The 16,324-nt window shown below is 38.8% G+C and overlaps 1 protein-coding gene across 1 annotated transcript; it reads left to right on the top strand.

Annotated features, from left to right (window-relative positions):
* The first annotated feature begins 2,319 nt into the window (after nt 1-2,319).
* On the top strand, nt 2,320-3,809 carry LOC113741016 (uncharacterized). Its single transcript, XM_027268513.1, has 3 exons — nt 2,320-2,364; nt 2,415-2,523; nt 3,235-3,809. The coding sequence occupies exons 1-3, from the start codon at nt 2,320-2,322 to the stop codon at nt 3,807-3,809; spliced, it is 729 nt and encodes a 242-aa protein (XP_027124314.1).
* The last annotated feature ends 12,515 nt before the right edge of the window (nt 3,810-16,324 follow it).

Here is a 16,324-nt window from a genome sequence, read left to right as displayed (position 1 = left end):
ACTGAGTGTGGCTCGGATTTGTGTGAAAATTGACTTGCTGAAGGAACTACCCTCTCGTGTTTGGCTCCAACTGGGAGAGGATCACGGTTTCTGGCAATCACTCTAGCCGGAGTCCATGCCGAAATATTGCGCCCATTGCTATCGACAAGGGCATAGTCAATCGGATTGTCACATTAAAAATCCTGAGTTGCGGCCGACTTTGGAGAAGAAGTTACTGCCAGGGATATTAACAGTCTGCCAGAGGAGAAGATTAGTCCGCCAGGGGAGAAGGTACTGCTAAGGAAACATAACAATCCACCAGGAGGCGGCACCTTGATGGGGCTTGACGATGACACAGCTGTTAAAACATGTGGCGCTGGGGAAGTGATGGAAACAGGTGGGCAGCATGTTGAGGAGGAGCTTGTAGTGGCCGTGACTGTGCAAGATACTGGGGATGTAGGTGGGCGACGAACTGAGAAGAGACTTGACGTGGCCTTGACTGAGGAGGATGGGATTCTGGAGGTAGAGGTGACGGCTGGCCAAGGGTAGGACGACATGGAGGCAGCTGCCGAGTTGGTGGAGCACACAGTTGTTGTGACTGCGGACAGGATTATTATTGATCTTGCGGAGTGGGTGTCGAATGAAGCGGAGTCCGTGGAAGGTGAAGGGAGGGACGTGCTACCTGGGGTTGAAGACTATGCTGTGCTTGGTGAGGATGAGGCGATTAAGGAGTTGGCGACTAGTGCCGGCTGCCTTTCGCCGCGGGGTGTCAATGGGCAGAGTGGTGAGGGGGAGGCAGCACGTAGTATTGCTTTGACATTGCACTTAGACTAGGTTGCCGTCCTTGAACAAGGCGACAGAAAAGCGAAAGGGCGGGGGATACGGGCCGCTGCCCCGTCAGACAGAGAACTGAGGTCAGAGTCCAAGAAATCTCAAAATTCTTTCTTTATTTTATCCCATGATTAATGCATGTCTACAATATTCGGGGGATTTCTAAGCCCTCAAACATTAAAAGACTTAAGAATTTTGTTCGTATGCATAAGCTAGCAGTAGTGGGTATTTGTGAGCCTAAGTTATCCAGGCATGTCAATGTCGGCCCAGCAGAGTGCTTTCGCCATTGGTGTTCTTTCCGATCTCTACGCATTTCACCGCTCCACCGAAAATTCCCTCTGCCCCTACCGTACTCCAGCTTGGTAGTTTCCATCACCTGTCCAGGGTTGAGCCCTGGGATTTGATGGCGGACTTAAAAAGCCACCTACAGACGCTTTACGCACAATCATTCCGGATAACGCTTGCATCCTCTGTGTTACCGCGGCTACTGGCACAGAGTTAGCCGCTGACTCGATTCGAATACGGTTAAATTTTGACTCTGTGATGTGTAATTCGTCTGAGGATTTGTGGGTCTTTTTCAGTTCTCCTTTTGTTAGCCAAGTGGATGGGGACTCGGATCAGCATCTCTCTATTCGATGGGGGCATTCCCAGTTTCCTACCCCTATATTAGTCTCTTTTGTTCATGCCAAGTGTCAGTTGGTTGAGCGACAGCAACTCTGGGAGGGTTTGTTACAGGATAAGTTTAGGCAGGGTCCATGGTATGTTATGGGGGATTTTAATCTTGTTGTCTCAAGTGGTGAGAAAAAAGAAGGGAGGCAGTTCTGACCAGCGGAGGGTCTTGAACTCTTCCATTTTATGAGCAATACGGGGGTGTTCGATGCAAGTTTCTCTGGTAGTAGTTTCACCTTGTGTAATAACCGTGTCGGGCAGGGGTGCATTTGGAAACGGTTGGATAGAGTGTTACTTAATATGGAGTGCCTGAATTTCTCTCTGTCAGTATCGGTATCTCATTTAGTGCGTGTTCCGTCTGATCATGCCCCGCTTCTCATTTCGTTCGCGTCTAGAGTGGTCTGTAGGAGTCCGATGTTTCGGTTTTTGAACGTTTAGCCTTCCAAGGACGGGTTCTTGGACGTGGTCAAGATAGCTTGGCAAATGGAGGTGTCTGGATCCCCGTTTTATGTGGTGTGGGGAAAGTTGAGGAATGTCTCTAGAGCTCTTCACTTCTGGAACAAGCATGTTTTTGGAGATGTCTTTGAAAATGTTAAGAAAGGGGAAGAGGTCGTGGCGGCAGCAGAGTTGCGTGCACAGTCTGATCTATCTGTTGAGGCCCACTTGGAGCTCCAGCATGCTTAGGCTAGCTTGAAGAGGTTGTTAGCAGTTGAGGAGCAGTTTTGGAGTCAGAAGACCAGGGTCAAATGACTTCAACACGGTGATCATAATTCAAGCTACTTTCACTCGGTGGTCAAGCAACGCCGGTTTCAGAACAGAATTCACAAGATTCAAGACTCTATGGGAGACTGGGTGATGGATGATGAAGGGATCGGGTGGGAAGCTGTAAGGTATTTAGTAACTTGTTCTCGACTGAACCTGTGACTGAACTTTAGCTATTGAATGTTATTCCTAACCTCGGAGACGACATCGATAACATGAGACTGGTGGAGGTTCCCACTTTGGAGGAGGTGAAGCAGGTGATCTTTAATATGGATGGAGACAGTATGCTTGGGTCAGACGATTTTACAGGGTAATTTTTTATGACGGCCTGGGAGGTGGTGGCTCACGATGTCTACAGGGCAATTTTAAGTTTTTTCTGTGGTGCTGAAGTCCCTCGTTTCATTATGGCTACGTCAATTGTACTTCTTCCCAAGGTCATGAATCCTAAGGATTTTACTTAATTTCGTCCGATTAGTGTGAGCAATTTTTTGAATAAAGTTATTTCTCGAATTCTGGTGGAGAGATTGGCAGGGGTTTTGCCCCGAATCATTTCTCCTCAACAGAGTGGCTTTGTTAAAGGGCGGTCGATGGCAAATAATTTTTTGCTGGCTCAGGAGCTGATGTCAGAGATAGGAAGGAAGTGCAGAGAGGAAAATCTGGCTCTCAAGTTAGACATGGCTAAAGCCTATGATAGGGTTTCTTGGCCGTTCCTTATTGCAGTTTTGCGAAGGTTTGGCTTCGGTGAAAGGTTTATTGACATGGTGTGGTGGTTGATTTCCAATGTTTGGTTTTCTATGCTTGTGAATGGGGTGCCTTATGATTTTTTCAAATCTTCTTGAGGGTCGCGACAAGGAGATCCTCTATCGCCTGCACTGTTTATTATTGGCTCAGAGTTTCTTTCCTGGGCATTAAATGCTCTTGTCTCACACTCGCGTGTCGTGGGATATAAGGTGCTAAGGTATTGCCCCTTGGTGTCTCATTTGGTGTTTGCAGACGACGTGATTGTTTTTGCCAACGGGGGTGCGGATTCGTTAAAGAGAGTCATGCAGATTTTGGAATGCTACCAGAGTGACTCTGGTCAGCTGGTGAACGTACAGAAGAGTGGGTACTTGGTGCACCATCGAATCATAGTAGCCCGTAAAAGGGTAATTGAGCGGGTTACTCACTTTCATAAGAGAGAGCTCCCGGTTCGGTATCCGGGGGCTCCGTTGTTTATTGGCAGAGCCAAGGAGGCGTATTACTCGGACTTGTGCCAGAAGGTTCTGGATAAGGTGCTCTCTTGGAAATCCCGTCTCCTATCATCTGGGGGAAAACTCATTTTGATTAGGCATGTTCTATCCAGCATCCCGATTCACTTATTGGCAGTGGGTGTCATACCAAAGGGTACTTTCCGACTGATTGAGAGGGTGTGTGCTGATTTTCTGTGGGAAGCTGGAGACGAGAGGAAGAAATTCCAATGGATCCGATGGCGGGACTTGTGCTTTCCCACAGAAGAAGGTGGAGCGGGATTTCGATCACTCACTGACATGTATAAAGCCTTTTCTTATAAATTATGGTGGAATTTTTGATGTGGACTCTCCTTGTGGGCGAGGTTCCTGAGTGCTAAGTATTGCGCGGGGATTCACCCTTGTCAAGTGCCCTTGACTCCCGTAGGCTCGGCAACCTGGAATAGAATGTTAAATATTCGTGGGTTGGCAGAGTTATTTGTTGGATGGAGCCTGCAAGAGGGCCGGTGCAGCTTCTGGTATGACAATTGGACTGGCCACGGGGCTTTCTATTTGAGGGTAGGGGTGCGGGAGGACGTCTCTTTTCTATCCTGCATGAAGGACGGGGAATGGGTCATGGGGATGCTTGCGGAAGTTTTACTTGGCGACATGGTACAGCAGGTATTGGCGGTGGCAGGACCGGATGGGAACTTCCCTAATAGAATGATATGGTTAGCGTCGAGTTTAGGACAGGTTTCGCTATCGACTGCGTATAGAGAGGTGCGTGACATGAAGCCGACGTCTTTCCTTTTTCGCCACATATGGCATGCGAGTGTCCCCCTGAAGGTGTCATTCTTTATGCTTCGTTTGCTGTCTAATTGCCTTCCCTTGGATGGCGTGTTGGCGAAACGTGGGTTTCACCTTCCATCCAAGTGTTCATGTTGTCAGGTTTCGAACATTGAATCTCTTCAACACTTGTTCTTGGAAGGGGATCTTGCAACTGCGGTGTGGCAGTTTTTTGGCTCGATATGTGGTCTGCCTCTGCATGCTAGCCACGTCCGGGTGTGTTTGAGTGGTTGGTGGCTAAAGCCGGTGAAGTCGGAGAGGCTTAGGTTTGTGTTCCGTATTTTATCTAGTCTCATCTGTTGGAATATTTGGAAGGCTAGGAACACAGCGATGTTCCAAGGGCTGTGCAGTGTCCTACTCAAGTATGTCAAGCCATCTTTCGGGAGTTAAAGGATGGTTTTTGGCTCAAATTTGGGGAGATACATCGGGTAGTTGATTGGCCTACGTTCTTGGAATTGGTGGAATGTCAGCCGGATGCATTTCTCGTGCGTCAGATTCGGTGGTTAGCTCCGTGGCCTGATGGGGTCAAGCTCAATATTGATGGGTGCTCAAAAGGCAACCCAGGGGTGAGTGGAGGAGGGGGGATCCTTAGGAACTCTGCGGGCTATCTGGTGTTTGCATTCTCGAGTTATTTTGAGAGCTGTATTAGCTTGCAAGCGGAAGCCAAAGCATTATTATTCGGGCTGCGGTTATGTGCACAACGGGGTTTCCTTGGTAGTTTGCTGGTGGAGACAGGTTCTTTGGTGTTACAACGTACTATCCTGAAGCGTCACCAGTGTCCATGGTCCATCAGTGCGGAGGTGGTGAAGGCTAAGCTATTGGCTGGGGGGCTGTAAAATCACACACTGTTACAGGGAAGCAAACAAGGTCACCGATGCGTTGGCAAATGCTGGTTCTGCACATCCTCAGCATGGGGTTTGTGTATATGAAAGTATTGCGGAATTGCCCAAAATGGCTAGGGGTGAATACCATTTGGATAAGCTTAGGTTTCCTTCCTTTCGCAGGTTTAGGGTCACAGGTGCTGTTCCCAACATGTAATACATCACATGCTTGTACTTCTTTTTCTGTCTAATAAAAATTGATTTTGAGTAAAAAAAAAAAAAAGAAGCATTACTAGTTGCACTCAATGATAGCCATATATTAATGGTTTTTAATCCTATTTGTTACATAAAGTTGTAAATTTTCTCTATGCATTTCCATTGTGTTTTATTGGATTATATAACAAACACGCATTGTTCTCCATAAGAATATGTGGGATCATATTCTTTCTTTTTTTTTTTATTGAAAGAGGTGCCAATAAAATGTGTATGAATGTGTAATTTGCGTGCATGATTTTGTCTTTGAAATGTTTTCTATGGTCCTTGTTCATGATTTTCCCTCCTTTGCTCATGCTTTATAGCTTCATATTTTTTTTAAAAAAAAATTAAAGCATTGACCGTTTGTATGTAATTTCCTCTTCTTTGATCAATTTATTCCGTTAACTTTCATTTTCAATAAACGAAACACTATATCTTTTTTACCATTATTACAAAATTTATATGTTTATCAAAGCAAAAATTGCACAAATGAACTATGTTATGAGAATATGTTATGAATATGGAACCACGAAAAGTATATTAATATTAAACTAATGGCCATTCTGAAAGCTATTATTTTAATCATTTGGAAGCTATCCTTTTTTCCCCCTAATTTTCTTCAACATGAAAATGGGAGGAGGTAAACAAAAACTTTGACTCAATTAAGCAATATGCCCAAAAAAGTCTGACTATTTTCTTAACATTATGTAGCGAACATATGATAGTATATTGATCATAATTTGTGTAATGCCCCCACTTCTTCCTAAGGCGAACCAAAGGGTATCCGCGGGACGCCTGCCCAGCTCTCGCTAGGACTCAAGGCAATCTCCGTTCAAGCTTAACGTAATACTATTCAACAACACCAGATAAAGTAAGAAAGTGCGGAAAACTTCAAACTTAACATTACATAACAATTATCCAGTCCTTGCCTCGGATTTCCAAAAGTACATCAAAATCCAAAATGTACTACCTCCAAATACATCAAATATCCAAATCATACACTAGGTTCCCAAAAGTACAACCAATAAGAGGTCTAGTCCAAAATACATTAGAAACCCTAATACAAAAGTACATCAAAAGGGAGTTCCTTCGAGTCTCATTCCAAGCCCATTCCTGTTAAAGAAAACAAATCTACAGGGTGAGCAAAACGCTCGTGAGGCCAAGAACACACATGCAAGCACATAGTCCAAGTAACAAGCCCAAATAACAGGTCAATTGGTAAAGTGGAAGTAATTAACAATTTCAAGAAAATGTAAACAGAAACAATTCAAGGATATGGTAGCTATCAGAAGCTAAGTTCCACTTGCTTTGCCAAGGTCAATCGTATACCTTCCCGTGATGACTTTCCGTCAACCGGGTCGGTATTTCAAATCCGTAGATCTCCACTTACTTCTCATGTCCATTCACCTTACATACCGCTCCGGACCCGCAAGACATTTATAAGGCGATACTCCACGAGTATGCCAAGCAAGATCTCTCCAATAGATCAAGCTTATCATGTGAATCTCATGACTCACCGAGGTTCCCGACCAAGCCCGTGCTGGCTCGAGTCCCATGGTCGGCCTATGAGTTTGGGCATCCCCCATGTACATGTGTGTGTCGAGGAGATTCACTCCAGCGACGTATGCAGCCATAGCATAGTATTTCATGTCATTCAAGCATTTGATATATTCCAGCATTTGATATATTCAAGCATTTGAAGCATGAGTTACTGTTTTCAAATGAGAACGAGTGCGATAAAATACACACTCGACTCCATTTTTAAAATCTCAAAGCATTGATACCAGGTAAGCATGTATCAAGTTCACAGGAGTTCAAGTAAATATGCCCTTGACACTCATCAAGTAGCAAGAAGAAATATCACCCAAGGCTCAAGCGTTCACCGTGGAATCCTCTTGAAGGTCCTCGTGCGAGCCTGGCAATTAATAATGGACTATTAATGATAATCTCCTAATAATGAGGAAAGTCGTTCACTAGTATGATCTAGAAAATTTCTCAAAAATTAAGCCTAGATTTCCCTTGAATATCGATGCTTCAAAAGGGTTTCAAAACTCGAGTAAAAATGGATCATTATCCTTAAAATCATTGGATGGGAACAAGTACGTGTGAATAGATTTCAAAACGAACAACCGAAATCGAAACAGGGCAGGCCACGTCACAATCCAGCCGGATTCTGGCCGGATATCCGGCCGAATTCCTGGTCGGATTGGAGGCAGTGACCAAGCCCTCCCCCCCCCCCCTTTTTTTTTAAATTCCAACACCAATCTGGCCAACTATCCGGCCAAGAACTGGCCGGATTCTGGTGAATAGTTTCCCGCGCAGATTTCTTTTCAAAAGGTCAAGATTTTCAATTTTTGGGTATTTTTTGAAAAATCATAACTCACTCCCTGAATGTCCAAAATTGGAAAACTGTGTACCGCTGGAAACTATATTCCGAGTACTACAAGTTCTTAGAAGACACCTTTCCATGAATCCAAGTGGACGATATTCAAAAATTGACTCAAAGTTGATAACCTGAGTTATCAAAACAGATTTAGGTTGGTTTTTGGCCAACTTTGAAAATTCGGCTAAATTCACTCAATTTGAACTAGCCTTTGAAATTTGGTACTCCTCTAGAGTTACAATCCAAGTTTAAAATGAAACAAGCGGAATGAGGATTGAAGCTTTGAGCACCAAGATATGGTGGTTCAAAGTTACCAAAATTCCCTTGTTAAACAAGGGTTTTCCAAACTCAAATCATGAACCTTGGAAATTTAGTTGAACAGTGAAACGGACTCAGAATAGCACCAAATTTGGTGTGATTATACTACCATATAAGGGCTATTCTTCTACCAAATTTCATAGATAAATAAGCATGGGAAGCCACTTAACGAAATCACTCAAATTTCCAAAATCTCTAGGCAAAGCTGCCTTATGTGTGAAAGTTTCCTTTTCGAAACTTTTGACCAAGGAAAATGCCTAAAACATGTCTCATTTATGATGACCAATCCAGGAAGGATTCAAGACATATTTGGTAGGTGATTTACACCAGGAATGTCGAATACAAGTCCCAAACCAAGATTAGTTAAGAATCAGTCCAAAATGAAGAATTCCACCACTGAGTCAGTTTCAAATCTTTGGCCACAACTCACTCAATTCAACTTGGAATTGAGCGTGGTTAGTGGCGTTGGAAAAAAAATTCATAGAGCTACAATTTTTCAGAAGAAACTATTTTCAAAATCTGTCCACAACTAGCCCACATTTGAGCATCAACTTGCTGCTCAAAACAGAGCTTCAGTGAACTAACGAAACAGAACAGCCAAGTTCAAACGGATGGTGTGGTTCACTCAGGTGGAATCAAGTTGTCCATTTTATACCGTTGGAAAGCTGGGAATGTGTAGTTTCCATTGTCACAAACGGCACTTGATTTCGACATTGTAACAACAATTTATGGCCGAAACAAAATGACTGCCTGGGCAATCCGGGAAAATTTTCCAGTTTTTCTAAACCTTAGAAATCACTACATTAGACCAACCAAATCATGTTATTTTTCAATGAAACTTTCTACACCATCCATATAACATGTATACATCATAATTAAGTCATTAGAACTTGCACAAAAGTGCACGAATATGGCAGGGGTAAAACGGTCACTTTTTCCCATTGCACCTCCTTTGAGTTTCTACCAACAACATAGCATTATTCCACTAATTTAAGCACTAAACCAACATTAATAGCATCATCATTCATCAAATCAGTCCATCCAACCAAAGTGGGAGTTTATAGAGCCCACACAACAATTTCCAACATAACCAAGGCTACCCACATGCATGAATGAACTTATAAGTGCTATATTACTTCCATAAACCAAGAATTTCAAGGTTGATCATTGATTACCTTAGTTGACGGCTTAAGCAGAAATTTTGGTCCTCTTAGAGTCCACAAAAACCGTGGAAAGCAGCCCCCTTTTGTAGCCTAAGATGATCACCAAGTGTATAGTGAAGTGTGGTTAAATTTTGAAGTGAAATGGAGAAGATTTGGTGAAGGAAATGAAGAGAAAAATTGAAGAACTTGGTGTTCTTCCTTGCTTGAGGGTGGACGGCTGTTCTTGGAGGGGAGAGAGAGAGTTTGATCCAAATGAGGCTTCCAAGAGAAGCTACAATGTGTGGCCCAAGATTAAGCAAAAGTCAACTCTCCCTTGCGCGCACTCACACGCGTTGTGTGCTCGATTCCTCTCGAGTTTATTTCACTAGTGCACTAAACCTCTAATGCACTTGTATTCATATTAATATTATCCAATCTTAATTGTCCCAAAATAAGGGTCTAAAGTCCCTCAATTAAATCGCGCGTGTGAAAACGCGTGTTCCCAATTTAAGCGCGATAGAGTGAAACCTTCAATAAATTCTTATAACGATAGTACTACTAACTATCACTTGAGTACTTAAACATCAAAATACCTAATTTGAAGACCATTATATAAGTATCCCAATTTTCAAGCTTATTGTACCCTCAAATCGGTTACTGTCTCTAAACGCGCGTTCACTATTCTCACTTAACGAGTTTTCAAAAATTAAATTTTGAAACAAGTCACATTAAAAATATAATTAAGCTATAGACTCATGTAATTAGGTCCAAAGAGGTTAGAAAATAATATTTGGAGTAAATGACCAAGTAAATAATTAAATAAGCTAGAAATAGGAATTTAAAATGAGAAAATTTGTGAGTCCTCACCTGAGTCGAGTATTAACTCCTCAATTAACCTTTCTTAATCTACCATTGATCATTCTTAACTCTCCACTATTAATACACTCCCTATTCAAGTATAGCCTCGAAAAACGTGTACTCGTTGTTCCGAACTAAACGAATTTTTTGAAAAGTGAATTTTTTTTTCCGACAAAACGCTTTAAAAGTATAAAAGAGGCATCGTTCCATATAAATGGATTTTAAATGATCGCAATAAATAATTCAGAGAAAATGAGTAAATAAATATTTAAGTAAATTGGTAATATTCGATAAAATAAGAAAATTTTCGGGTTCTCACAATTTGCTCATCCAAATGTCAGCCAATTCAACCGAAAAAAAAAATCAAGGGTTTCTCATTTATTATAAGCACTGAGGGAACAACTAATAATCAACAGAAAAATTAAAAGCCCTGCTAACTGCATGTCCAAGTGGTATTGTTGGTTAAGAAAGTAACAAAGAAAAGTCGAAGCACAAATAATTATATTAATATTAAAATAACGGCCATTTTGGACATTAATAGATTTACTTCAAATTAAGTTAGAGAACTTTTCATTGACAAATTCTAGCTAGTACAATTCACATTGGAACGTGCAATTTTCGTTTTACAAAACATTAGAGCATTTCTTTATGTTTTTTTTTTTTTGCTTTAAATTAACCAGAATCATTTACCGCATTGGTATTACTAATTAGAAGATTTGAGGAAACATTTTGAACACACAAAGAACTAGTAGTACTTAGAACAAAATACTCAAGTTTTCAACTTCGTTACGTGCAAAAAATTTTCAATTTCGTTAAATAAACCTGCAGGTCTCGTTGTTTATGCATTTAGCTATTCTTACTGGACTCGTACACCAAGTTTTGATTCAAATTATAAGAAATTATGGAAGTCCCAAGTGCAATTGGCTTGTAGTTGAACCTCTTTAATTTCAATACTTGGGTCCTAGTGAAATCATTAAGGGAGAGTATTATCACTGGAAATATACTAATCTAGTTGCTACAGTTAGAACTTGTACATTTTTTTTAATGAACATGATACAATTTGTAAATTTTCATGCTTTAGATCTATTTGTTTCGACCCAAAAAGTTTTCCTAGGAAAATATTTTCCAAGAAATTCATTTTTTTGGAAAATAATATCATTTTCAAAATCTTTAGGTGTTTGGTTAGCCTAATGTTTTTAACAATTTTTTGGTTTTCAGTATGTGCAATTATATATTTATGTTTTAATTTTTGACTGTTAAAACAATATGTCTTTGCTTGCAGATTATGAAAAAAATTTTGGAGCTGTCTTTTAGTTGACTAGTACATATGAAACCTTTTCTGAACTTAACTTTGCATTTACAATTTTCTCAACCAAAAAAAGAAAAAGAAAACTTTACTAGTGCTAGGCCTGTCAGTAGCTTAGTCTTCTCATTCGACTTCCTGTATTATACTTGGGTGAATATCTCTGTTTGTCAAAAACTACTAGTCCTCAAATCTTTTATATTTTTTCTTTTTTAATTTCGTCCAACACCCTTGTTCTTTTCAGGGTGGTGAGAAAAAGCCAATTTCATATAGTTTTTCTTTACTGTCTCATCATGCACACCAAGGATTTCATGCCGATCTACTTCTCTATTCACTTTTATCTCAGTGGCAGCATTTAGATCAAGTATCTCTAAAAATTGCGAAAGACCTTCTAGTCTAGGAAACAAAACTTGAGCCTTGGATGGTGGAAGCAAATTTTAGGAAAATTCTTTGGTATCTTTAGGATACAATCCTCTTAATTTGTATCATTTGGTGATGATAACGGTTTATCTCTTAAGTATTTGAAGTTGTTATAATCTAGGGTAAAAAATACTTGTTCCGTCACCCAACAATACAATTCCCTCAATTTGTATCCTTTGGTGATGATAATGGTTTATCTCTTAAATATTTGAAATTGTTATAATTTAGGGTCAAATATACTTGTTTTATCACTCAACAATACAATTCCCTTAATTTGTATCCTTTGGTGATGATCATGGTTCATCTCTTAAGTATTTGAAATTGTTATAATCTAGGGTTAAAAATACTTATATAGAATCATCCCTTAATTTGTATCCTTTGGTGATGATAATGGTTTATCTCTTAAGTATTTGAAATCATTACAATCTAAGGTCAAAAATACTGATTTTATCACCCAACAATGAGAGTATGACATCGAAAAGGGATTATAGAATCACTTCAAATTTTACCGTGCTTGATATATCTTTCTTGGCATATCTTTCTTCCTAGCTAATTGCTCATCTTTATTACATTCCACTTCCACAGAGCCTTTAGTTCATGGCGCAAGTACAATCTTGTCTTGAGACGAGTAAAATACCAAATTCGACTGCTGGTTTTGTGAATAAGGTAATCAGTCGCCTCTTTAACATCAGAAACAACCTATTTTAGCATTTGGAGACCTAGCCGTTAAAGAGATGTAGAAAAGTCATTTCAGTGTCAGTACAATAACAAGAACCAGTAGCACTTCGGAACCCAAAACAAATTGGAGAGAAATAACCATAGCAAGACTAGGGAATTAATAAATCATTTCCTAGGTGTAAAAAAAAAAAATCTAAGGTGTAGTCAACAACTACAGGGAACAGTATAAAACCAATCAAAATAGACAAAATGAATATTAAGAGCCCCTGATTGGTTGTTCAATTGTTATCCTTGATTAAGAAGTAAAACAACAAAAAGAAAAACAAATCAAATCAAGCGTTACTTGCAATTTGTATGTAGGATAACTCCTATATTGCACGTTAGTATCACTTTTATTTTAATTAGAAAAAGGCCATAGAACAGCCAAAACAGCATCAAGCCATGAAGAACATATAAAAAGGATATTATGTGCAGAAATTTTTGGCTGAACGCTTAGCAATACTAATAGTTAACTTCTTTCAAAACTACATTTTGTTTCAAATGGAAGGTTATGAATTCAGAATTTCTTACTTACAGTTCCTCCTACCTTACCATCCAATCCAACTCTCTTCCCAAAACCACCTGATTTTGTAGGCAAAGCAATTATTCATGTCTTCGTCTCTCAAAGCATAATTTTCCTCCAACAGTTGCATCGAACCTTTTGTACCACCGTCTTTTCATCATGTTGAGACAGTTTTTTTGAGGTTTTTTTTTTTGTTTAACAAGAATGACTGTATGTCCTATTAATAAAAGACATAATAAGAAATAAAAACTAGGAAGGGGGGCAAACCTAGTAATGAGTGAGACTTAATTGTTCTTAATCTAATACTGGTTCATGAGCTATGACCAAATTTGGTATTGTTGTACTGCCATCAGTCATGAGATGCATAATTTATTGGTTCACCATTACATACAATGCCTAATTTCCACGGCCAAAATGCTTGCCATGTCCACATAAAGCTATATTTCAAGTCAGCATTAGGAATATTAAAATTTTAAGATCCATTTTTCAGTTGAATATTCTTTGGTACAAAAACTTATTGCATCGTGTTGCGCTTCTACTTTGTTTTATTGTGATAAGTGACTAATTTACGTTATATTTGAATGATATTTTATGTTATTTTTAGTCACTTTGGCAATATTGTAGGAAGAAAATAGATCATTTTGGCTATAATTGGTGTAAAATACTCTTAAGTGATTAAATGAGGTTTTTGTCACTTTTTACTTGCATTTTGTCCATAATTTCTATAGAAGTTGGAAATAGACTTCATTTGGATGCAAAGGAAAGTTGACAATTTTGACATATTTTTGTATTTCGGATATAACTTGAGATACAATGATCGGATTCAGATGATTCTTAAACATTTTGCGGATAAGAGGTAGATCTAAAATTCTTGTGAAGATATCGAAATCTAGTATGAAGGTTTTCCAGGTCAAAAAACCGAATTACAGTAGCCAATTTCTATTGGTCGAAACTGAAATAAGGCATTGAGCAATGAAGGGTATTTCAATCATTTCTTAGCCTACACAAATCCAAATGAGGTGATTCTTGATGCAATGAAAAGCTAACTCAAAGGGCTACAAGTTTTATGTTTTGGTCAAGAGCTAATTCAGCTTCTATTACCAAGAAAAGTTTAGTTGAATTTGAGGCAAATTAGAGCAACATTGAAGACTGAACAGAAATTGCAAAGAAAGGCAAAGGATCAATCCGGCCGGATTATGGCCGGATTCGGGTCAGAAATGGCTACTCTCCACTTGCACAACTTGTTTCCTCCTCCAATAATTCACAGCTATTGATGGATGTGTGACAACAACTTTGCAGATATAAAAGTGATGTTTGAAGCCTCATTTCTTGACTAAACTCATCTATATATAGCCATGGACTTGCAAGGATCAAGAGAGTCTTGGAGAGTGCAAGAAATACCACAAAAATGTAGTTCTTACATTCTCTTAGTGTTAGGTTAGTATAGTATAGAATAGTTTAACTAGTAATTCATCCTTCTTATTTATTAGCTAGGCAAAGATGAAGAAGGCGATGAAGATGGAGGAGATGAACTCATGCGACAAGGGTTACATTTCCTTCCTAACTCTTTATCTTTTGTACTCGATTCTAAGTTTAGTTAATATACAAGTTATGGATTTATATATTATTATGTGTTTCTAAAGTTTATGCCTTGGGTTTGGTTGAACTTTCTATGATTGTTAGTGTTTGTTATTTGGCTATTTGATGCTATCATTTGGAGGAAGTTATTTAGCACTTTAGCTCTTTAAATCATGATTAACTCGGTACTATTAATTGTGATTATCTAAAGGTGTTGCTTCTTCAATGAAAATTGAGATTTAACACTAGTTCAAGAAGTGCTAAACCTAGGGAGTATACTCACGAGAGTAGAGGTGCACCTTTGTGGCTTTAGTGATTCATTTCATGTAATTTCATAGAGGTAATTAACTTGTAACTAATTTCACAACCATGAGAGTAGGTATGGATTAGTTATAAGTATAGTTGATTCACTACGGAGTAGGTTTCATATGTATAAGGAAATTACGCCATAACTAGCCAAGATTATAGTAATCTATGATCCAAAAATAACATTTGCATGAGTAGTTAGGAATACCATAACCTAAGGAGCTTTCATTTGTTATTATTTTGCATAAATTTAGCATAGTTTTATTTCTTTTAATTCATTGATCGTCTCAATAGATTGTATACTTGCAGTCAAAATGCGTATAAATTGGATTTAAACTTGTACTTATATATAAAAAAACCCGTCAAGTTATTGGCGTTGTTGCCGGGGAGGATTTGTCAATATCAGTGCTAAGAGTAACTTTATTAATTTAAACAATTTTACTTGGTTTTTGTTGTTTTTGTTGTATCTAGTGTCCTAATTGTTGTTTTTAGTGTCTTTTTGAGTTTTTGTTTATGTTTTTGGTATGTTTAGAGTCATTTATTCTTCTTAACTAAACTTGTTTTTGAATTACTTTAAAAGCATGTTTAGGGACCCAATGAGAGTAGAAAATATAAGGAGACAATGCATGAGAGAAGGAAGATCGGCAATGGATGGTTACTACGTGCAAAGCTTCTTTGATAGAGGTAACCAAAAAATTATAGAAGGTATGTCATTTGAAGATGGTTTAAGGTGCTTAAAGGCTAAATTTGATGTTATAATGTTACAAGTTCAATGGGACACCATTAAGCATGAGATTGAACAAAAGAGGAATGTTAATGTTTTTAATTCTAATCATATGATTTCTGACTTGTGTGGAGGTTATCATACTACTCATACATGTAGACAAACACAAAATGTGGATTTTTATGATGAATTTGGGCATTGCACTCCTTATCTTGATCAATATGGTCCTAATTGGGGAAATTCTTGTACTTATGGTTGGGATAATCAATGTGCTAATAGTGCTTCTCCTTGTTTATATGATTACCAATCCGAATGTGTCCACTATGAATCTAAACTATCTTGGGAATTGGCAATAGAAAGGTTAGCTAATGCACCTCTACCTTGGGAATTAGAAAGTGAGCCATTAGCTAATGATTCTAATGCATCTTGGGAGCTAGCTGTAGAAAATTCTTCTAATCAATTTGATTTAGCCATACAAAAACTAGCTAATGCGACTTCCGATTGTTTTGATAGGGTTGAAAAAAGATTAGATGAATTAACCTCTCACTTTTGTAGAATACAGGAACAATTACATGTATTGTGTGAAGTTATTTCTTTTAATAATATGTAAAATGATCCTATTATGAATGGTGGGAATATTGTATGTGACAATAGATTATATTTTGATCAAAGTGATGCATCTAA

Source organism: Coffea arabica, chromosome 4e (genome assembly GCF_036785885.1).
Source record: "Coffea arabica cultivar ET-39 chromosome 4e, Coffea Arabica ET-39 HiFi, whole genome shotgun sequence".
Taxonomy (NCBI): domain Eukaryota; kingdom Viridiplantae; phylum Streptophyta; class Magnoliopsida; order Gentianales; family Rubiaceae; genus Coffea; species Coffea arabica.
This window is presented reverse-complemented; position numbering and strand designations above follow the sequence as displayed.